Source organism: Lissotriton helveticus, chromosome 6 (genome assembly GCF_964261635.1).
Source record: "Lissotriton helveticus chromosome 6, aLisHel1.1, whole genome shotgun sequence".
In the NCBI taxonomy this organism is placed as follows: Eukaryota; Metazoa; Chordata; class Amphibia; order Caudata; family Salamandridae; genus Lissotriton; species Lissotriton helveticus.
The window spans coordinates 680,203,723-680,229,014 of NC_136067.1; the positions used below are offsets into that span (position 1 = coordinate 680,203,723).

The 25,292-nt window shown below is 42.2% G+C and overlaps 1 protein-coding gene across 10 annotated transcripts in view; it reads right to left on the bottom strand.

Annotated features, from left to right (window-relative positions):
- The window catches only part of SNAP91 (synaptosome associated protein 91), a 797,825-nt gene that overhangs the window by 293,078 nt on the left and 479,455 nt on the right, over positions 1-25,292 (bottom strand). For all 10 annotated transcript variants that reach the window (XM_078648151.1, XM_078648145.1, XM_078648146.1 and 7 more), the window contains one exon: positions 16,194-16,221. In XM_078648151.1, the coding sequence (XP_078504277.1) occupies positions 16,194-16,221 (28 nt within the window). The remainder of the gene's footprint in view (positions 1-16,193; positions 16,222-25,292) is intronic.

The following is a 25,292-nucleotide window of genomic DNA, read 5'->3' on the forward strand; positions in this document are numbered from 1 at the left end:
TTCAACTAAATGGTTATAAAACCTTTTTTTCTCCTGCAATTCCGTCCCCATCAGGGCGCGCGAAAGGAGGTTTAGTGGTTTATATTTCCAACTTAATCTCAGTGCGAGAAATCACTGCCCTAAAAATGGAGGCTAATTTTCAGATAATTCTAATAGACATTAATAAACTGGATTTCCTTGTGATAGTCAATTTCTATAATAATTTACAGCAGTCCCAGTTAATTGACACTCAGAAGGAAATTCACCATCTCCTTTTAGAATTTAATAACAATCATCAAGGGAAAAATCCCATTATCATTTGGGGCGGTGATTTTAATGTATCCCTTTGTGCACAAAATGATAATATAACATGTGGCCTTCTAGATGAAAAAGATAATGACATGACTCATTTTTTCCATACTCAGAGTGGGGCTTGTTTGAATGAGACGATTCTGATCTTGCAATTGGTCTTGGCCAATGAATTAATATCACCCACTGTTCCTCTTACTCCAACCTTTAACGGAAGAGGAGCCTCTGGCTGTATGGATTTTATTTTTCTGGCAAGTAGGGCTTCATCCCTTATTTCGAATTTTACACCTCACGATTGTGTATTTAGTGACTACTTCCCTATCTCTATTACCCTTTCTCTCCCGTTGGTACGAGGAAAGACCAATCGGATGAGTTCTCACGGAGAGGAAAGTTTGGTCATGAACAGACTAAATGGTTACACACTTACGTGGGTACATGCTGACCCGGTAAAGATTACCGAAAAAGTTGTTAAGAACTCCATGACTGCAATTAGGATCTGTCTGGCCTCATTCATCGACCCCTCAGGAGATTCTTGACAACTTTTTGGTAGTTACCAAATCTGTTAAAGAAGTCCTAAATATTAAACGCAAAGGGGAAAGAAAAAATAAGGTTGGCTGGTTTAATAGTAACTGTACCCAAGCGTACTCCAATCTTAAAAACGCTCTTAATAAAACCATAAGAGATAGGCAAGAGATTATCCAACTCAGGAAAAACTACCTTAAGGCCCTACGACAAAGGAAAACAGAATTGAAAGAGAAACTATGGGCAGAATTACATAAAAGCTGCTTAATGAATGACAGTGTCACCTTTTGGGAGGTGATTAATACCCCATTTCTTTCTGGATCCAGGGAAACTAGCAAAATAGAAGTTATGATTGACGAATCGTCCTGGAAAGCACACTTTTCCCAAATATTCGGAGTAACAGCAAATGTGCCCTTAGCTCAGTGTCATTCAGGGATAAACAGTAATAGTACCAGGTCCACTTCCATTCCACTTGTTTTAGATTTCTCTCTAGATGAAGTCGAGCAAGCCCGAAGTGCTAGCAAAGGGGGTAAGGCCCCAGGCCCTGACGGGGTGTCGGTTGACCTTTACAAATTTAAAATGGATCTCTGGGCCCCAATTTTGCTCAAGCTATTAGAAGCAACCTGTAAAGTTGGATTGCTGGATTCTTGGTCAGAATCCATTCTGGTCCCAGTTTTTAAAAAGGGCGATCGACTCAGCCCAACTTTTTATCGTCCTATTTCACTACTGGACTCCTTGGGAAAAGTTGTGGGGCGCATTATATTAGAACGCCTACAGCACTGGGCTGAAGACAACATGATTTTATCGGACCTCCAGTATGGATTTAGGGAAGGTTTGGGCACCATTGAGCAGGTTTTAAATTTGACCTTACTTACGGGTAAATATGTAAACGCGAAAGGTGGGAGACTACATATGGCCTACGTAGATCTTACTTCAGCGTTTGACTGTGTAGGCCATTCGCAGCAATGGGTGTTGATTCTCCCTTAGTCAATTTTCTTCGTGAAATATACTCCAATGCCACAGCCAGAGTGAGATTTGGAATGTGTGGCGAGTTGACAGCTCCATTTAGGGTTGAGCGGGGAGTCAGACAGGGTTGCGTCCTGGTCCCCTTTCTTTTTACTCTCTACACAAATGACCTAGAAGAAGCCATGTTGGAGGGGTGCCAGGACCTACCCCAATTCCAAAATCGTCGGATCCCTGCTCCCAATTTTAAAAAGCTTGGGGCTACGCCAATGCCGTCCTGCTCTCATAGCTCTCCAACTTCTGGATTCCGATTTTTTAGCCTTACATATTGCTAGTTTTTTTAAATTTTGTATTCGCCACAGAAGTAATTTATACATGAATATTGATGCACTTTAATCTTCTCGTTGAATATTCTTTTAATGTAAATTTTGAACGTCAAGCTACTTTCTAACCTATTGTGGTTTTTTTAAAAATTCATGTATCACTATTGATAAACGTATTAATATGATATGTATATACTTTTATGGTTTTCTCCTAATTGAAACCAAATAAAGTAAATTCTGATTCTGAAGTGGTTGAGTGGATGTAAAATAATTGTCTCAAGTTAAATTCTGAGAAAACCCTTTTTTGGGGGACAAAGAAAATGCTCTCCAGATCCCTGCAGATGCTGGCCAGTTGAGCTTGGTTCTTCTCCTACTCCCACCTCGACAGTATGACTTTTGGGTATCAAATGTGATACTAATGTTTCTTTTGAAACTCAAATTCAGGTAATTTCTTCTCTTTGCTTTGCTAAACTCAAGTCTTGGAAAAGGATGCTGCATTTAGTCCCCGAAAAGAGTTTAAAGATAATTGTCCATACTATGGTAACTTCCAGATTCTATTTTGCCAATAGTTTGTACTTGGGCCTTCCGGCCAATTTGAACCAACTAGCCTTACACCAGACAGGACATCTGTACTTAAGGAACGGACATAAACCTTACCTTCAAATCAGGACACTTCGATCCAACAATTTTAAATTGCGCCAAGTCACTAAGGTACGTATAGCCAGAAGATGTGGCAGATGCTTGGTTTATTTTACACCCAACTCTGGAACTCTCTTCTGCTTAGTTTACGTAGGGCCCCTCTGAAACAATTTTGAAAAAGAATCTTAACAACTTTCTTTTTATCGAATTCTTGATGCATAAAATCTTCCAGTCGGTAAATGGCTGCCAATTTGCTTGTCACTAGCACCAAGATGCTTCTTTGGAAGCAGCTCTGCGCTCTACAAATTGGATTAGAACTCCTTAATACTTCCATATCATCTAACACCAGCTAAGGAACTCTAAGAAGCTCAATCTTCATTGCAAGCCAACGTGACCCAGTGACAGTAGTAACATTGTAATTAATTAAAGTGATTTAAAATCATCAGCAGAACTCGAACTGACTCCAACCTTCAATCCCTTCCCCTCACACTCTGAAAGAGCTCACTGTGTGGAATCAATCCGCAGCTACTGCAACAAGGTGAGGACAAAAGTGGTTCCATTCAGTTTTTGCGTATCTTGATAACTGTGATATCCAAGGGCTGTTCATAGAGGTTAGTACAATATGGGACAACTCTTTTTTATTTATTCACATCTTATGGCCAGGCATCCTGGCTTCTTTGAGACATCACATAATATAATGTGTATTTGTAAAGTGCACGTTCTCCCAGAAGGGCACCTGGGCACTAAATAACAGATGTTTATTGTTACCCAACTCAATGGTACTCATTTCATCGACTTCATAAGGAGGAGAGGCTGAGTGGACACGCCAGAATTTGAACCTGTGACCAAAACAGGCCCCTACAGTGGATGAGTTAGCTCACTAATCCACCAGACCCGGCTTTGAATTTGGATGCACTCTGGAAATTGCAGCTGGTGAAATTCTAAGGCCTCAGGAATCAAATCACAAGTTTTAATGCCCTGGGGTTGGGATGGCACAGCTGACCATGAAGCTGTATGAAAAGGCCTGGGCATAGTAGTAGCTTTTTGTTGGGATGAATATATATTTCCAGGAGCAGCAGGTACCACATTGGGCCAAGGAGAATTACCCTCATTGATGCATGCCACATCTTCACGACATAAGGAAGGAGCATAGACAGGGAAAAGCATAGGCAGATGTCTGATCAGCTGATTTATACTGCGTTGCCTATGGATTGTTAGTGTGTGTGCCTAAAGTTAATATTTTGCATTTTATGTTCTTACACGTGGCAAACAGGTCCACTGCTGGGGTCCCCGACTGTGGAAGTATTGCTGAAGTACTTGAGTGTTGATTTACCATTAGTATATTTGTTGACACGTCCTGCTGAGCAGGTCCGCAAAGTCAATGTCCACTCTAGGGAGGTGTTCCACTAGGAGGAGAACAAGATAATAATGAATGGCCTAGTGCCAAATTGTTTGCATTAGCATGGACAACTGTCACAAGAGCATGCACCCAAGTGTCTGTGTGTCATACATTGTGGTAACTTTGTCAGTGAGAATGACCACTGCTTTGTTGCTAATGAGAGCGTGAAATTCTTGCAGCACCAACTGAATTGCCAGCAGTTCCAGAATGCTGATGTGAACTCATGGATGCTAAGGAGACCACTTTCCATGAATGGTGACCTGATCTATATGTGCTCCCCACTCCCTGAGGGAGGTGTCACTGTTTATGGTCATTTGCAGCGGGGGGTGGAGGGGGGGGGGGGGTCAAAGATCAACCTTCCCAGTAATAAGTAACTGTTCTGCCCACTGCAGTTAGTACTGGATGCTGGGCTCCAATAATAGTGGATCTTGCCACTGCCCAGTAACCTGTGACCATTTTCTTGCAAGCCAATCTTGCAGAGGGTGTACGTGCACCCCTGTCAACAGACATGATGTTTGGTGAGGGGGATGATGACTTTCAAATGCCATCAACCTCTTGTTGCTGAGGCAGGTTTTGCCTGCGACTGTTTTTGGGGATGACTCCCAAAAACTGTTGCCAATGGTGGGGACAACCATGAGATTTTTTGGGAATAGACTTTTTGGTGTGGATGAAGGTGATTGCTTCCAGATGTCCCAATACGCTATCCCTGCCGAACCTTTAGTAACTACCCGAAGGGCTGTTGTTACCCCAAGGGTTAGGACTGTGACTTAATATTGAACTCCACAAACCACAAACCTGAGGTGCTGATACGGAGCTGAGTGGATGGGGATAAAGAAGTAGGCATCCTTGAGGTAGAGGCATGTTACGAAGTCTCCGATGCAGAGTAGTGCAATGATGTATTGGTTAGTTGTCAACTTGCAGTGCTCCAACGTAATTGAGCGGTTGTAACTGGAGTATTGACTGCAATATCCCATTATTCTTGGGTATCAGAAACTACAAAATATAGATGCATTGCCCTCACTGATGTGGAGGGAAAGGGTCTATAGCTTTCTTTTGAACTAACATCTGCACTTCCCATTACAAAATATGTAGTTGGTCTTAGCTGATGCTATAATGGTATGGTGAAATATTCAGTGGGGTGCTGCGGAATTCCAGGAAGTAGCATTGACTGATGATGGAAAGCACCCACTGATCCGAGTTTATAGCCTTCCACTCCTGCTACAAAGGTCATTGGAGACTTTACTGTAACTTATTGTAATAGAATGTGATTTAATGTTGATTTAGTTATTATGCGAATTGTTATGTGGTTGATATTCTATGTCTCTTGAAGAGCCTGTATTCCTTTGAATGGCTCAGTGACTTCAGTTACTGAGTGAACTCCGTCCTGAGAGAACACATTTGTCGTGGGTGAATTACTTGGAATAAACTACTTCTTAAATCTTCAAGAAGACTGTGGACATTCTGCTTATTACAGATTGGCGACGATTGGGATCATTATTCACCCACTGACCCACGCTGGATTATTATTTTTTTTTACTCTTGCGAGTCTAACATTGTTACGCAGACAAGTTGGCGTAAATCACCTTTTTCCTATGTCAGTATCTGCAATTCGTTGTTCCTCATTCGAAGTTGGTCGAATTATGGTAGGATTATATTTTGGGTGTGGCTGCTTGAGTAACAACTCGTGAAAAAGTGAAATTGATCTTTCTCGAAACTACTTAAGTTGAACGATTCGGATGAGACTTCTCTGTTCTTCTGTCATTTTGTTGGATGTTTGTGTCCGCTTTGGATTTCAGAAGCATTTTTGGTCGTGAAGAGGGACGACAGTGGAGATTTGTGCTTCGTGCATCTTTTAAAGCTTTCAACGTTTCTACTTACCGGCACGTTCTGTCAGTGCGCTTCACTGCTTCCAGAAGCCGCAGGTTGAGAGATTCCAAAGGGTCCGTCAAGCAGGGTGACATTGCTCTTCACAAGGAATCCTGGTCAGCTGTGTGACGTAGGACGTTGCTCCAAGTACACGGAAGACGCCCGCAGCTTGTATGTGGCTTTACGTGCTGTGAGCCTCCCGGCTACGTGTTTCAAGAAGTTCTGGCTGTGAGTGCGACATAAGACGCTTCGTTGAACCAGAGAAGACGCCTCTCTTCACTCATTGTGAGTCATCTTACGGCTCGCTTACGATTTCAATGGCAATTTCTTAACAAACACTTGCTCAAGGTAACTTTGGTCCTGTGACATACTTAAATGACTTTCTTCTCTTTCATCATTCGGATCGTCTGCCTCAACAGGACTGTGTGTTTTTTTTTTTTCTCACTTTAGTTCAGCTGAAGCATTCTGTAAGTGTTGGATTAACTAAATAGAGGTGGGTTTTGCATGTAACTAGGAGTCAACTTTATTTATTTTATTATGTCTTCTGTTAAAGAGATCACTCAACCTCCACCCTTTCTGGATAAACCGGGTAAACCGACTCTTTTATGGTCAGAGTGGTTAGGTTTATTCCAGAAACATTTGATAGCTATTGATGCCATGGACTATGCCCTACCTCGTAAATTTGCGTTATTTGGCAGTTTAGGGCTTGCTACTCAACGTATTTTTAACAGTCTTACCCCTATTCCTCCTCCTGTAGGTCAGTCGGGGGACAGGCAATGGAATGTGTATCTTGAAGCTTTAGCGAGATTAAAAAAGCAATTTGATGAGTCTCCGAATATTATGCTAGAAAAGCATCATTTTTACAAACGGAAACAAAAGGAGGAGGAGAAAATAGAGGAGTACGTGGCTGCTTTAAGAGTTCTAGCTATTTCATGTGATTTTAGTCCGCTCTTGTATAATTATGCTAGGGACCAGCTTGTGTTTAATTGCGCTTCTGCTAAAATTAAAGAAAGAATACTTAGCTGTAAAAATCCTTCTTTGTCAGAGGTGATTGACCTAGCTTTAAGCATTGAAAGGTCAGTTTTATCTACTAAAGCAATTTCGTCTGATACAAATTCTAAAGTCAGTCTAGTGTCCGATGGGAGTGAGGAGAAGGGTTTGTATGCTGTGGGTAACAAAGATAAAGCAAAATTTCCTTAGAATAAAGGTCAAAACGTTTGTTCCAGACGTGGTTCAAAATTCCATATTGGTAATTTTAAAGGCTGTCCTGCTTTGGGTAAACGTTGTTCAGTTTGCAAAAGAGTGGGACATTTTCAAAAAGTGTGTAGATTCCAAATAAAGATTATCAAAATTAACAATGTGGATTGGGATGATTGTTCTGAATCCATGGACAATCTACTTTTAACTTTAGACATGAAAGGAGAGGAAATTAAAGGTCTTTTATGTTCTGCAACTATCAACGAGTCCAGCTACAAGTGATGGCAGATTCTGGATCGCCAATCACGATTCTTCGGGATTCTACGTTCTTTAAGAAGTGGGGCAAGGAAATGGTACTTTGGGAAACTGATGTGAACCCTAAAGCTTTAGGGGAAAAAGATATTGATATGCTGGGGTTCTTCATGGGTAATGTTGAAATTTTGGAGAGGTCCATATGTACGAAAATATACGTGGCAATAAAAGGTAAAAATATTGTGGGGTGGAAGGACCTTGCCAGAATGGGATTGTATTTGGATCCAGGAGATGAAAACCCGATAAGAGCAAGAGACTTACGTATTTGTTGCATTGAAAATATGAGGATTGATCGTGGTGACCTGATAAGAGTTTAATGTGGATTTTAGTAACAAGGTGGGTCTGGTACAGGGAGTGGAACATAAAATCAGACTTCTTCCAAATGCTTCACCTATAGCACACAAGGTTTGTAACCTGCCGTTAAGTGTAAGGTCTGAACTGAAGAAAATGCTGGCTGATTTGTGTGAGCAGGAGATTATCCAAACGACAGAATCGTCTCAATGGGTCGCCCCAATTGTGGTCGCACGAAAAAAAAAAAACGAAATTAGGTTATGTGCGGACCTCAGGGGTTTGAACAAGAACATTAAGGTGGACTGCCATCCCCTCCCCAAAATTCAGGAGTTATTGGCAAATTGGGGAGGGGGGGGGGGGGGGAAGTGGTTCTCTTTAATAGACCTAACTCCCAACTGTTGCTTGTTACCCCCAGATTAAAAAAATCGCGAATGGGAGGTAAAACTTTTGAAGTCTGTGCCTCACAGCGATGGAACAAGTTTCCGCTCTCCCTCCGTCTGAGCCGGTCGGAACTTGAATTCCGTAAATTTCTCAAAACCTTCCTTTTTGGTCTATAATTTTCGCCTCTGACCTTCTACTACCTGCTCTATTAGCGCCGGGACACCCCGTTGGGGTAGCTGTGTGCTTTACAAAATATACAAATAAACAAATAAATAAATAAATAGACCTGAAATCCGCGTACCATCAAGTCCCATTGGCCAAAGACTCTCAGGAATGGACCGCTTTCATCACTCCGTTCGGGGCGTTCACATTTTTTAAACTCCCCTTCGGTTTGGCATCTGCGGCCAGTGTATTCCAAAGGTTGATGGATACTTTATTTAAGGATTTAAAGGGGGTCCAGGATTATCTGGATGATATCCTGATTTTTGCTGATAGCCTGGATGATCACAACATTTTGTTGAGGAAGGTTCTCTCATTATTAGGGGAGCGAGGAATGACTATTCGGGAAGATAAATATAAGTTTGCTGTGCAGGAGCTAGAATACCTAGGGCACACTATATCGCAGGCTGGTATTAAACCAAAATTTTCAGTAATGAAAGCTTTGAAGGAGGCAAAAGCTCTCACGGATAAAGATTATCTTCGCTCTTTTTTAGGGCTGGCGGAATATTATGCCAGATTTGTGAGTAATTACGCGCAGGTGGTGGAACCTCTTCGAGTTCTATTAAAGAAGGGTCAAAAATGTCCATGGTCAACTGACTTGGAAGGGACATTTGATAAGGTAAAGGAATTCATTATAACAGTTCATCCTCTGCATGCGTTTCGTGATGATTGTGTTTCCACGATTGCAGTGGACACGAGTATGAGCGGATTAGGTGCAGTGTTGAGTCAGGAGGTAAATGGGGTCGAAAAAACGATAGCATTTGCTTCAAGGTCATTAAAGGAGTATGAGAAACGTTACAGCACCATAGAGCGGGAAGCTTTAGCCTGTGTGTGGGCTGCCCTGAAGTTCACAATGTATGTCTGGGGTAGAAGGTTCATAATGTTGTCCGATCACAAGCCTCTCTTTTTTATTTTTAGTAAGGTGTCTGGAAACAATTTATCTCCTAGATTGACAAGGTTGGTTTTGAAGCTGCAGAAGTACAATTTTAAGTTGAGACACATTTCTGGAGGAAGGAATTTCCGGGCCGATTGTCTTTCTAGGATGTCGCTGGATAAGGAGGAAGGTGATGATTTAGTGGAAGATGATGTGGAATGTGTGACTTGGGTGGATGTCATTGATTAATTTAAGCTTTCAGTTTCGGAAAATTATTGGATAAGAGCGAGTGAGAAGGATTTAACTTTGTCCAAGGCTATGGAGTTTGCGTCTGGGAGATGGCCGGATGTGAGAAATTTGTTGGGTGATCTAGGAACTATGGCTCAAGTGGCGGAAGAGTTTTCTGTAAAGGACAACGTCCTTCTGCGTGGGGACAAGGTGGTTCCTCCTTCCGAGTTAAGGAAAGAGATTATTAGGTTAGCTCATATTGGTCACTTAGGGGTGTCAAAGACTTGTATGAGGATAAAATTACATTACTGGTGGCCTGGTTTGGATTCACAAGTAAGGTCAGTTGTGGATAATTGTTTGTGAGGAGTGCTTGCTTTCGAATAAGCACTGGAAATTGCCTAGTGTACCTTTACATCCCACTGTTTTTCCAGTTTCAGCTAGGGAAAAGGTTGGTTTAGACTTCTCTGGACTTTATAGTGTCTTGTCAGATAATATGAGTTTTTTGATCTTGGCTGTGGACTACTTTTCGAAGTGGTTATAGTATAAATGTGTGGATGCTCCTAATTCGGATAACACGATTACGTTTTTGAGGAAGATTTTCAGGTTGGAGGGGGCTCCCAAATTTTTGGTGACAGACAATGGAACTCACTTTGTTTCGGAGAAGATTTGTAAATTCTTGAAGGCTCAAGATATCAAACAACTCAGGATGGCGCTTTATTCTCCAGCCTCTAATGGTCTGGTTGAACGTGGCTATAAGGTAGTGAAAGAGGGTATTCAAATGGCTGTGTCTTTAGGTTTGGATGTAGGGACCTTTATTGAGGAGAAGGTTTGGAATTATAACACGTCTCCGCATTGCACTACAGGGGTTACACCTTTTGAGTTGCTTAGAGGAAGGAAGGTACATTCATCTCCGTTTCCCGCCTGGTTAGACAAAAAATGTCCTGGTGTGGGGAAGGTGAGAGAAAATGGAAAATTAGCTGAAGTGGTCAGGCAAAAACAGGAAATTATGAGAAAAAAAAATTGATAGAAAGAGGCGCACTGATTCGCAAAGTATTACGGTTGGAGACTGGGTGATGATAAAGAAACCTTTTAGAGTTTCAAAAGGAAATTCTATTTTTTCTAGGGCTGTGCAAGTAGTTAAAATTAGTAAAGGTGTAGTTTTCTTAGGGGAAAAAGGTTGGTGAAGTGTGAGGCATCTGGTAAAAATGTCCGCAAATCAAGCTTTAAAGGTTAACAGACTCAAAAGCAGGGGGGTTGCGGATAATTGTGGTTGGTCTCACTGGTTAGCGCCTAGTACTGGTGGTGGGAACGTGAATGCTTCCACTTCCAGGGCTCCCGTTTCCAATCAACTTTCCACTTCTTTCGCTCCATATACTACCACTTCCATTCAGCCTTCTACTTCTACTTCTACTTCTTTCAACAGGAATGGTAGGTTGTTGAATGCTCCTGCTAGGTTTAACGATTTTGTTAGCATTAGGGGAATGTTTTATTAATTTGTTTGTTTGTTCTGATAAGAGGGAAGGTGATGTAATAGAATGTGATTTAATGTTGATTTAATTATTATGCAAATGGTTATGTGGTTGATATTCTATGTCTCTTTAGGAGCCTGTATTCCTTTGAATGGCTCGGAGTGCTCCTGGCTCGAGGTTTGCTCAGTGACTTCAGTTACTGAGTGAACTCCGTCCTGAGAGGACACATTTGTCGTGGGTGAATTACTTGGAATAAACTACTTCTTAAATCTTCAAGAAGACTGTGGACATTCTGCTTATTACACTCATGCTTGTTGTCGATGAAAGTCTGACTTTGGAGACTGGTTCTGTAGTGCGTCCATGGCTTTTTCCTTATCATTTTTGATTATTTCTAGCATGGCTTCGACCTGTGGCCTAAAGAGGTGTTCCCCATCAAATGGAAATTGATATGGTGCTGTTAACAACAGCAACAAAAACTCACCAGAAGGCGGCAGACCTCGGCAGGCAGAATGACTGAACTTCCCATGCCACACAAGCACCTAACACCACCTGAGGGAACTCCAATGGCTCCCTATTTACAAATCAGCACAAATCAAACTCCTCACCCGCACTTTTAAGGCACTACATAACATTGGTTCAGCAAACCTCAACTATCAGGTCAGCTTTCACAAACCTTCCAGACACCTCCACTAATTCGAACTCCTACTTGCACAAATTCCATGCATAAGGAAAACCAGATCAAGCAGTTAAGCTTTCTCCTAAATCGCTCCTAAAGTGTGTAAGGACATGCCGATACATATAAGAGCCCCCTCTTCACTTTTTGAATTCTGCAAAAAGCTAAAGACCTGGCTTATTGAGAAGTCCGATTAGGCCCTGGGTCTGCCTAGAATCACACCGCTCAACACCAGGATACCCTCCTGGGTAATAGTGCACTCTACAAATCTAGGTAACATAATATATTCCTCAGAATAGAAGCTGGACAATCTTAAACAGACTGGGCAGTGGATAAGGTTCTAGGTAATAATGTGCCTGGATGCAGTATTAGCAGCCTCTAAGGTACTCCTAATATTGGTGTTTAATATTGTCTTTTTATCTGTCTGTATGTGTCATAAGGTTGCTTAGCCATCTTCTCCACCTCCTTCAACACTTATCTGTAATACCTTCTACCATCTGAGGAGGCTGACAGTTTGCAATACAACATTGCACAGCTGGCACCAGCTTCCATCGATTTCACAGCAGCATTGATTTTCTTGCTCTCCTTCTCAGGTGGAAGTGTGTCTTCTGTGCCCTGCATAAAAGCACTTTTGCGGCTTCTGTATGTATGACAAGGGGATCAGGTGGTCAGACCACCACGATACTCAGACTGAGCGATTGTCTCAAGACCGCGGCTCCACAGAAATACAATTACAAATCAGATTTTTGTTGCCTTGAAAACAGATGTAATATACCATATGTCCAGTTTGAAGGGAACGGCACAATACCAGTATGAATATTTGTTAAGCCTTGAGAAAGCCCTTGTCCAATTGACCAATTGGGGCAGAACACGTGTCGGCTGTTTGTACATCCAAAACTTAAAATACTACAAAAAATAAGGATATAACCAATAAACTTTTTATGACAAAAAAGAAGAAAATTAGCAAATAGTCTTTCTTCCAAATCCAACATTAGAATTGAACCAAAAAGTATTTGGGAGAATTGAATACATGAGGAGATATCGCTCAAATTCTCTAAACAGTGGTATGCAGTTGTGTTCGACTGGGTATGGCTCTAAATATGGCTCATCTTGAATAAGAGTTACATTATAGTCATTATAGTGAGGCCCCAAATTAACGCGGTTACCTCGGCCTGCTTTTATCATCTTCGTAGAATTGGGAAAATCCGAAGATATCTCTCCCCGGAGGCTCTCATTCTAGTTATTATGGCCCTGGTTACCTCACGTATCGATTATGCCAACTGTCTGTACGTGGGGATCCCTGCATACCACCTTCACCGGCTTCAACTGGTACAAAACCAGGCCGCCAGACTAGTCTTTCAACAGCCGAAATACCAACACGTTACACCTCTGTTGGAAAGACTCCACTGGCTCCCGGTAGCGTACCGTTGCATTTTTAAAATGGGCTGCACTGTCTTCAAGTCTTTGTCCACTCTAGCTCCTGCTTTCATCTCCCTTCGTCTCCACCCTCATGTCCCGTCACGACTCCTCAGGTCATCTGCCCAAAACCTTCTCACCACCCCTAGGTTTAAACGCAAAAAACACGGCGGGGCCTGTTTCTCTTTTCTTGCCCCTTCCACTTGGAATTCCCTCCCTCTCCCCATCCGCCTCACTCCGGACTACATTACCTTCCGCAGACTTCTGAAAACCCACCTCTTTCGTGTTGCTTATGACTAGCCCTCACCCCAGTGCACTCCCCCCGCTGTCCTGTCTTGAGCGCCATGAAACCAATTGGTGAACGCGCGCGTTATAAACACTTTTAACATAACATAACATACCAAGGGTCTTCATCATCCTTGGGTACTGGGTCCTCATGTGGTTATGGCAGATGTGCATTGGAGTCTGGATCTGCTTATCTATGCATATGATTTGCTGCGTATGGTGACTGGGAAGTTTACTGTGCAGGAGAAGGTGTAGGCTGCCTGGGCTTTTTCATTTGGGTATGTGGTAAGAATAAGGCTCCTGTGAAACAGTCTCCTCAAAGGTGTAGCTCACCTCTACTATCTTCTAGAAGAGAGGCACTTGAGGCAGGCTTTGAGATTGGCTTTGGAGTGGATTCTGAGGCAGGATGTGCAGGCTCTTGGGCCGACGCATAGTGTCAAGTTTTGACTTCCAGAGCTACAGGAGTGTCTGGGACTGATGGTGCCTTTTGAGGTATGGATATATTAGAATATTGGACAACACCAACCCAACTGTTGAGACCTAATTGGAGGCGATTCTGGGCTGCAGGCATGTCTCTCTTGGGGCCGTGTTTTTTTCCAGAGGGAGGATGCTCTTTGTGGAGTGTTTGAGAAACCCTCAGTGTGATCTTTGTCCTTGGTGCAAGTTTTGACAAGTGCCCTGGGGAAGAATAATCTACAAAGTTGGAATCATTTGAGGACACATATCATGGGTCCCCAGGCTACCAAAAGGCCCACTCCTTTTGCTTTCGGAGCAAGTCCCTTTGACATCCTCAACAAACTGTTTGGGCAGTGGCTCAGGAGAGCTGTGGCACTACTTCTTATAATGCACCCACTGTGTATCCCTTGGAAATCGGATGCCCTTATTGCAGTGAAAAGCTTTACAGGTCAGACAGGTACATTGCTGTATTCCTTGGCAGGCAGAGGTTACAGTGCTAATGCTGGGCCTAACACAGGAACTTACTATTGCAACTAGGATAAATTATGTATTCTCCTAAACCTCCCTCCACACGAGCCATCAGTATACGACCCAAGGCCAGTTTTCTTTGTCCATTTTAGCTCCGAAGAGGTTGTTGATGCCCAAAGCTCCTGTGTGGTGCAGCTTTGTTTTCCTGTCTCCTGACATTGAAGTTCTTAGCTTCTGTGCTCTATTTTTCCACCGTCTTGTCATACTCATGGCTCGAGTGCTCCAATACCAATCTAAGTTTGAGTCTACGTCTTAATGCATTGTGAGTGTCAGAGCATGTATCACAAGTCACCAAGAGGTGGAAACCGCTTCGATAAAAAAATAGCTTGCCTTGTCCTCCCTCAACACTAGCTGGCAGGAGTGTTTACAGTATGTGATCTACAGCACCATATGCTTCAAACACCTAGATTTATATGCTATTAAATGTCCTATTCCAACAAAATTTAAAACGTATCACGTGCAACACATTTCCCTAAATATTCATTAGGCAACACGAAACAACCTCCCTGTAAGATGTTACTTATTTTCTATTCAACTTGTACCAAAACAAGAAAAGCCTTACATTAGTTAAAATTGTACAATATTGTACTATTTTAGCATTCTTCTGCAAAGCCACTTTTCATGTTGCTATTGGGGGGTCATTGCCCCTTGTACCAGACACTTGCTATGTTGTCTGTGCTCACACTGCCATTCTCCGGATTATCACCCTAAATTGAGGTACTGAAGAGCAAAACAAAAATAGAGTCTCCGGGCAATTGTTTGCATAATTTCACACCCCTTTGTGAGACTAATACAGGCAATAGCTTCACTTGCAAATTTAGCTCACCTACGAAGAGATACGAAATCCGGCTGACCATAAACAGCCAAGACGCTATTAATTCAGAGAAAGAATATTTATTACTGTACCTTTTTATAAGGCCAACTACCGTAAAACCATACAATAACATTGATCTCGGAAGAAAGCAAAAAATAAGAGTAGCAAGAAAGGTACACCTGTATACATCATTTAGCTAAACTTTCCATGCACGTTTGCATCGACCGCAGGAGTTCACTCCTTTCCTTACTATCTTGGCATGTTGGTGATTACCTAAATAGGAGACCCTGTTAGATCAAGTGGATAACTAGTCTTAAATGGGATTTCGGTTCCCAGAACATTTTATAACTAAGTTGGAATTCAAAAGATAATGAAACACAGGTAATGATTAGATAGTGGTCTGAGGTGCAATCAGATCTTCATGGGCAAGCAAATCATCTTGCCAATTAGTCTTTTACGACCAGTCACATAATTACTCATAAGCGTGGCCTCCTTTGTAATCGGTGAGCAATAGTAAAATGTTTGACATAGGCTTTGGCATTCCAGGAAGCCCAATCTGCTTGGGGCTGCTAGAATCGGACTGGGGCAGAGGGTCAGTCTAAGGTGCGATTAATCTGGAATCATCTAACTTCCACTGAGCCCTCTCTGGTGTTGAATATGGTAGTTATTGTTATTATGCATCTTGGTAGAGAGCGTTGGTGTAGTGTCCAAAGCACAGGATGCGCCACTAAAAAAGTACCCAGCAGTCTTCAGATCTAGATCACTGAGGGATGCAGGTGACTATAACAGTCATTAATGTCCAAGAGGCCCCTGTCTTTCAGGATAGTTCCCAAATAAGGATTTGGTTTTTCAAAAAGGTACATCGACCAAACTGCTCACCTTTTCTTGTTTTTTCGTTACAACAAAGTCTTGTCAAGATTGATTTGTGTTCTTACAAAGTGCAATGTATACTGCAAACAAACTTATCATGCCTTTTGTTACGTCTTGAAGTATTAGTAATCACAGATTTCTAAAGTGTTTTGCATTCATTCTGAAAATACTTAGAATTACCTTATTCAATGGAGAAGCGGCACTGGATCTAATGGTAAAGATAGAAAGAGAATTTTCATTCCTTCTAGAATCATAACGCATGTTCAGAAATCACATGTACTTTACAGATCACAAATCCATAAATATAATTTCAAGTGCTAGTCAGTTTCTTTCTTTTTTTTTGCAATAAAACATGTTTCTCTTCAACTAATCAACTTTCTTAATCATTTATACAAGGGAATTTTAATTGACTTGTGAAAATATAGAAGTGTATGTAAAATCTAAATGACTTCCTGAGACTGATTTAAGAAAAATTGTAATACAAAGTTTCCACAAGAAAAAGGAATTGTGTTTGTAAGATATATGTACACAGGAAAATACTAGTCAGAAAGTGCAAACCAAGGAAATTTGGTGTTACATATTTGCTAACTTCATTGGCTCTGGCGCCTGATACAGATGAATAAGCAAGTACCGGATATGACAGAAAGAGAAACATTGACGGTGCAAAACACCTTTGTGGGTTGCTTCGGACGGGCCGCATTTAAGAGGTGAATTTTTCCATGCATGTGGCTTATAACAGTGGTAATGTCAAACATTCAGTTGACACTCATTTGCGTCAGACATTGATGGAGGGAAACGGGGATTCTCAAGAAAAGGGCACAGGGTAGTTTGTGGTTGCGAAAAATAAAAATGCTTCAAAAGTAAATAGTGTGCAATTAAGACTCAAGGAAAAGCATAGACGGGTAAAGGGAGACACTAACAGGCAAGTGTTCCATTAAAGCAAGATCGGTTTGAATAATCAGTGGCTTAAAATGAAGGAGGGCGTTTTTACATTTATTAACAAAATTTGTGGAAATATAACAGGTTACAGGCCTGTACTTATGGATGTCTACTCACTCCGATGTATGAATGTTACTTTGCAGGCTGGACTCCTAGGCTAGTCAACAATTACAGACGTTTCTCATTACCGTTTAAGTAAAAATCAAAAACAATACCAGGCCCTCCAATGCTACCACCATATCACAAACCTGCGCTAGGAAGAAAAAACAAGCATATGCAATGCAATAGGTCTCGCATTATTAAAGTTTGAGCTATTGGCATTGCTAAATAATGCGACACCAATAGCTTTTTTTATGTTTTAGAAAAGAAAACACAAATAAAAGGCATTGTCATTTGCAATGTGAATAGTCAATAGCAAATGCCTTTTATTCATGTTTTACAAAAGAAAAACAAACTAAAAAAATCAATGTCATTTACAGTGTCAATAGCTCAAAATAATGCCAGTGCGAGACCTATTGCATTGTAAATGCTTGTTCTTAAACAGGTCTTCTTTAGTTCATTTCTGAGCTCAGCAGGCATAGCATTCCAAAGCTTAGGGGTCAAATGTGTGCAGTCCTTACCCTCCCCCCCAGCCCCCCCATCTAATCCTTTGGGTTGACTGAACCTTAAGTAGTCACGCATTAGACGACAATGGGGTCCTGCCGTGGGTGTAAGTTACCAGTAGGGCCCCTTACCAAGGAGGGTCCTTTCTGGTTAATTCCCCTATGAGCCAAGTGGAGTGCCTTGAATGTTATCCTTACCTCCACTGGAAGCCAGTGCAAGGAGGCAGTGAACTATTTGGGTTGCTTGAGGATAGTTCTTGATGCCACGTTTTGGACTATCTGGAATGTCGTGATAAAATATTTGGGTGAGACCAAATATAGGGAGTTCCCATAGTCTGAGCAGGAAAGAATCTGCAGGTCTCTTTATGGTATTTCCTATGATCAGAGTCCACTAAGCTGGTTACCGCACTGGTATTTCATTCTGAGAGTTAGTCTATGGACAACAGCAGACATGGTTAGAGAGAGAAACGGTTTAGATATCTGCTGGGATGGACTTTGTTAATTATGTGAGTGCTGCGGTTTTGCACATAATTATGGATTTGCTGTATTTGTCACATAATCCATCACCTGCTGCACAATTTGTAGATTTTAACAAAAAAAGTATGTTTCTATCTCTAATGAATCAAAAGTTACTAAAAATGCAGTAACATGTGTTGCCACACAGTGGAAGGCCCTTAGCAAAGGTTGGTTGGGAACCATTCTATTGCTTATTGCTATATTTGGGTGCTTAGCTATTACTGATGAGGTGCAGCCTGTGGCCAGACAGGGTTAGCAAATGTAAACATGACATAATAAGGAAGTATTTCAATTACAAAATTTGCTGCGTTATGCCACACAATTTGCTTTTTCTTACTGCATAATTTAGTCAACCCTGCCGCATAATTTGAGCTTCCCTTGCTGCATAATTCCAGTGGCCCTGATTCTGAGATGGCCCTGATTCTGAGATGTTAAAAAGCTGCCCTGGTATGTAGCTTGTCAGAACCAGCAGTTGATTACACAATGAAGGTGTCCGCCATTGGTGAAGGAGCGTCCGGCAGATTTACTCACAGTGGACTGAGCACCCTTCTCTGCTCCTGACACGCGGCTCCTTCCTGGACTCCGGCTTTACCATTGTTTTCTGTTTCTCCTCGCCTTTGCCAATCTGTTTACTGTTGTTGCCCCTGTCACTGCTGCTGAAAACAGAATCCACGTGCTTCGGTCTGTGTTTTACTAACCCACAGTCCATGTTTACTACATGCCGCCAATTCTTGTGTGTCTTAACTCGTAAATGCAGTTTGTATGTATTTAATGACGCATGGGACTACAGGTCCCAGAATGCACCGCACTCTTGGCTACAACCACGCGAAGGCTCAAGCTACCGCTTACGTCACGGGGCCAGTTGCCAGCTCTGCACAAGTGAATACAGCGCCACTAAGCTACAAGGCAGACAGTGAAAACATTACAATCGCTTTATACAAAGCAGTATTTGTTTTGGTGCTTCACAGAGGGCACGCTCACGTCTCCTTGGAAAGCGCCCCCCCTCCCTGATAAAGCAGGAGGTGGCGCAGCAGTGTGTGTTGTTAAAATGTTTGAAGAACTGAAGGTGTGAGCTCAACGCCTCAGCTGAACACTGATTAGTAATGGGAGCGCCAAAATGTAATGTAAGAGCTACCTTAAAGCACATCATCTCCAGGGCAAAGGTCACTTGGCGCTAGGGGGGGCGGACGAGGAAAGCATCGGAGGGTAACTCGATGGGAACTCAGACGCACCCTTTTGTGGTCCGCTCGAGGAAGGGTGCTGCTTAAAAACAGCGCCTGGAGAACACCCAGTTCACATTATTACAGCACTATACCTTCCTCTCCCCAATGAAGCGAAGAGGCGCATGTAGCTAATTCACTTTAGCTGATTAACTTTAAAACAAGGAGACTTCGGCGCTAACCCCTACTTCCACACTTGACCGAAAGCGTGTGATCTTGGACAGAGTCCTTTCTCTTTCCGTCACCCAATTTCCTTCTTACCAAAATGCCGCCTGTCTATAAATAGAGTGAACACTACTCCATAAAACACTAGCTGGAAAGCTTTGTAAGCTTACATAAATTATTTGACGTTCTGTTAAAAGTTTAATTCTATCATGAAGTGCATTTGGGTGGCCTTTTAAAATGTGACTGCCATAACTCTAAACTTTAATTTGTGGTTTGAATTTGATCGGCAAAGATATGCAGAGGAGTGACGGGATGCATATTAGAAATTCATTAAAAATGAAGTAAGTGTTTGAAATGAATGCTCATTGGAAAATATTTTGCATTGTCATGCTTTGAATTTTCACAACAAATTGGACCGTTGACCTTCTGCTCAGATGAAGAGGCATGAATCACCTACCTCTCTCTGTTTTGCTCCACGTAAGGATATCAACGTGGCAGCTGATCGAGTTGCTTTTAATACATTTTTACAGACACATTTATAAACTCGATTTTACCAAGAAGAATATAAAGGTTCTTACTGTTTCGTACAGCAACTATGATAGAGGATTTTATCATAATTTACGATATAGATATTAAAGTTGTGTGATCTATTTCACAAAATGACTGTGCGTTTAAAGCCTTTAATTCTGATAACACGTACTAGATTAAGGCTCATGCATTACCATTAAGCTTATCTTCAAAGCATGCCCCGTTTCGCTGTGTAGAGAGACACTGGGGGAAAGACTGTTAAACAAGTAGATGTGCGGATGGAACTTAGGGAAAGACTGGTGGGGAAGAACGAGAGGACTGGTAAAGAAACAACGTTCACAGTTGTTATTACTTTATTGTGCCCACTCAATGTTCTTCACTTTCTCATCATTATTGCCAAGTTCAAGTATCTAGAAAAGAGCGGACGAGAGTGCATAGGCGTGTAACCTAGAAGTGTGGGAGCTAGAGTTTGAAGCCTAAAAGACGAGGGTAAGTAGGCAGTTTAAGTGTTCACTGATTTATGGTAGGGGGCAACGCTTGCTGAATGCCAGTGGCCACAACCTTGTGAGCCTCCATGCAGCGCCAACTTCTAGAGCACAACTGGCAGCCAGAGGTAAAGTGCCAAGTGAAGGGGCAAGGAATTGCGAGGTCTATGGTTTCCCTTGTGCAATCCTCTGTGGTTTTGAAAGAAGCGCTTTAGCCTCCTAAAGAACGTCAGAGTGATGTGGACTCAGACGCTAACAGAATAGCACAACAGATTTCTGAATGGGTAATTTTACATATACTTTGAATTCAGTTGGTATAAAAATCCAACCTATAATCAATTAATTAACGAAACAAACATATAACATGGCGTACCACTAAAATAAATTATGAACAAGCACAAAACTCACCGCGGTTCCAGAGATACTCTAATCCTGACTAGGAAGCTCTTTCAAAACAAGACGATCATGGCATTCCGTGCACAAGGGATGTAACCTGGCCTAGCAACCGGAAGTTCGGAAGCGTGAAGCCGGTCAGGGGGCGGGACTTCCGCCTTCTGCGTGAAGCCCGCATCCACGGAGTGCCAGAGAGCAGCAGTGGTGCCGCGGGGTCCCATGCCTGAGGGAGAGCCCAGCGGTGGCTGCAGAAATCAGGAGTGGCGGCGATGCGGTGAGTGGGGCTTAGTTGTAAGGGGGGGCGGGGGTGTGTGTGTCTGTGTGTGTGCAGGGCGGTAGGGGGCGGCGGCATGTATAGGCGTGCGTGTCTGTGTGCGTGTGTGTGTGTGCATGCATGGGGGGCCGCAGCGTGTGTATGTGTACGTGCGTGTTTGTGAGTGCAGGGGGGGTGGGGGGGAATGGCTGTGTGTGCGCGCGCCGTTAGTGCATGCGAGCCAAGCGAAAGCAGGGGCTGTGTGTGCGTCTGCGCAAGCGCATCTCAGAAGCGCGTCCACAGACCCCAATCGGCGCGTGCCCCGGTCTGTACCACTTGAGAGGCAACACGGTAACAATAGTTCTCTTGCGAGACCTAAAAAAGGCCATTGCCACAGGTCATATTATTCTTCCCTTTAATTCTGTATCACCACAGCCATGGGGGAGGAAAGGTACAAAAAAATACTTTGATAACTGATTGGTAAGGTAGGGGTGGACGTGAGGTGGGGGTGCTGGGGGGTTCTGGGGGGGGGGGGGAGTGGGGGAGAATCAATAAAGCCTTAGACCAAAAAGCACAGGGATCCCTAATGCCAAGTTTCTTAGGTGCCCAGTCCCTCACAATATATTCAACTCTTTGACGTTACTCCTATAGCAGATTCAGTAAGGAGGTTGGTGTTTAGAGAGGTCATAAATGAACAGATTTTGTAGGTCTGCCATGCCACATTTTGGCATTGGTAGTAACAAATGGGAAGGACCCAGCCATGGCGATTTCGAGCAATAACATCTCCCTGACAGTAGTCTATGAATAAGATATTAAAGGAGCACAGCCCTTCCACAACAGGGTCTTGAGCTTGCTTTTATTATTTTATTACATAATGTAATAACATATTTATTATTATAGTTATTATTAAGAAACTATCTAGATGTGGACTCTTTACTAAGAGCCTCAGCCCTTCAAATTTGCCACAAATCCACAAACTATTTCCAAAGACTTCTTGAGCTGAAGTCCTTGCTAAATCAAACGGATACCAACTCCCACACGAGCTAAGAGTTATTGGAAACAGAGGTTGTGACTGTCCAACATTTTTTAGCTGAAAGAAATAGAGACCATTTTACAAAAAAAACTAGGATCAATATTAAAGACAACATGTTGGAAATAAGACAGACCTCTTTAGAAATGAACATGTGCACCATGGGTTGTTTGATTATCACTTAGATTTCTCATATTAAATGATCAAGTAAATTTAACTAGCATATTTCCTCTAGGCATAACTACAAGTAGTCAAACAAATGGCCACAGCGATTCCCACTCTATAGGTGCCTATATACTTAAATAGGGATATAAGAAAAGGTGTCAAACACAAGCTGGCACAATGAGTTAAGCACTTGCTGCCGTCACCAGATGTTACCTGCTTATTAAGCCTTTGAACCCCAGCAGCACTAACCCACGTTTCATGTTTCTGGTATCAGAAACTAAATACCATTTAATTGGCAAATGACATGTTGTTCATAGTGCTTCGAAAGGGCAAACCTGTCCAGCTCTACTTGGTTAAATAAATCACAGCACTTCATTTCCTCATTATGAGGGATGATAGTATTTTTACAGTAGTCCAGGAGTATATAATGTTCATAATTTTGCAGTTTTATATAGCACAAACCTTGCTGAGGGCATTCAACTTTTTTTTTTAAAGGCACAGATGACTAATACATTTTCGCAGAATGACAGGACGTTGAGCAAGGCCAGGATTCTAACTCGATTCCACAGTTCCATGGTCACCAGTTCTAAATACTAGGTCACATCACCTTCCAGTATCCTATTGGCTTGTCTAGTTTACCTGGTTTGGGAACCAAATTGGGGAAGCGGAAAGACAGTGTGTCCGTGATACCGTTCTCTTGATGTCTACTAGTAACATTTCACAATTATTCAGTCTGGTATACTTGCCTTTAAAGTAGATTGCAAGAATTGGGTATTGCATTGGTAAATAACGGCTACGATAGTAATCTGCTGATCGGATTTATTGAAGGCTAATTGGCATTTTGTGTTATCACACTTTTGAGGAACATTGCAAGAGATCTTTGGATATGTCACGATGGTGCTTCCAAGGAAACTGTAATGCATTTTCTTTTTTTCCTATGGCTTGTTTGCCCCATTGCCTAGTCTGTAATAATGGATCGGTTGTAATTGCAAATGTGTTCCCTTATTTACAGAGCGCAACACAAGCAGGGGAAGCTCTTTGGCGCAAAACTACTGTCCGTACAATTCATATTAAAAAAGCGGCTGCACAAGCATATACAGCCCCAGCAATAACAAAGTGCCCCTGGGGCACTTAAGTAACATGGTCTCAGGTACATATTTTAGAAGTGAAGCATGGTTGACCGAGGAGAAAACTTGCCATGCAATACCAATCCATGGGGGGAGCGGGTGGGGGGGGGGGGGACATAGCATAAAATTGCAGATGGAATCTTGGGCGCTTCAAGCCAATGGAAGAAGTCTTAGCACCCTTCATTCCCACACTTCTGATAAAAATCTGCCCCTCATATGTGGGTGAACATAATGCACGGCAAAAGAAAATACTAACTATGTGAATACCACATTAATGCTGCAGTGAATTCACACAGTCCAAATTTTGATCGGTTGCAATAGTTGGGGATTGGCCGAACCACAGAAGTGGGGTACTGTTTTAGCTGAAGACGGTTGGGAATCCTGGGTGGTAAGACTTTTGGCAGTTCCCACAGATTCAAGAACTTTCCTTTAAAGAACCTTGAAAAGTCCGATTTTAGCCAAAGTTTGATGTCTGTGAGGCATTCTAGGTAAGAAAAAGTAGAGGGATTCATATAGGTCACACCAACCTGGGCTGCCCCAGGTCGCTGTGACCATGAGGTCGAACACTGGCCCCTGCAGTGGAAGCATTAGTCCACTGAGCCACCAGGCACGCACACACACATACATATACACACACATACATATACACACACATACATATATACACATATATATACACATACATACATACATACATACATTACACATATACATATATATAGTTACCTACTTGGTAGTTCTAATTAGGCCTGCTTTTCCATTGACCAAGAGGCCACGTGAGTGACCACGCCCACCAGGGCGGTACGTGTTACATCTAGTTGGCAGTTTCCAGTAGTCTGTACCCACCAAAGCCAATGATTAAGGGTCATGTAGACCCGAAACGCGTCTGGCAAGAATTTTGATGATGACTGCCAGGAACTGTATGCAGCCTTTGCTTTTAAATAAAGGAATACAAACCTGCTTGTTGTGGCACTTCCACTTGGGGTAAACCTCGCTTGTTTGGATATATGGATATATATACATATACATATATATATATATACATATATACACATATATATATATATATATATATATATATATATATGTATATATATATATATATATATATATATATATATATATATATATATCCCTCGAATAGCAGGCACTCCTTCAGCTTGCAAAATGAAAGGCACACACGGAGTTCTTATTTAAAGCTTGAAAATGCTTTATTCGGTGCTTCGCCTCATCATTCCTTCCCCCGAGCAACACCATCCAGAGGGCCTACCACATGGGACTCTGGGACATGTAGTCTCCCTCTATGCACGGGACGCTACACAGGTGTGCTGGATCTTCTGCCCGCCTCAAGTTTGTGTTTGCCTCAGCCTTCTGCCAGCTGGCAGCTTGTTACTTAACGAGGAGTCGACTGCACTGTTTGTTCGGCTCTGCATTTTGGCTTAATTTTGGGCTGCACTATTTATTTATTTATTTATTTATATTCTTATATCGCGCCTGAATCAGCCCCGAAGGGATATCTCTGCGCGTGGCTCCTGAGTAAGAGGGATAAATCATATTAGGGGAATGACAGGGGAAAAGAACAAAATTAACCAGATGTAAATAGGAAAGTTTTTAATTCCTTCCTAAAAGAGAAAAGATTGGAAATTAGTCTCAGCTGTGTAGGTAGAGAGTTCCACAGCAGGGGACCTTTTAGGGAAGGTGCTCGACCTCCCTGTCTAGCTCTGGTAACTTTTGGTATGTGTAGCAGCATAGTGTTGCTGGATCGCAGAGCACGTCCGGGAGAGTAAAGGAAAAAAATGTCTTTTAAATATTTAGGACCAGACCCATAGATACACTTGTGCATAATGCAGCAGAGT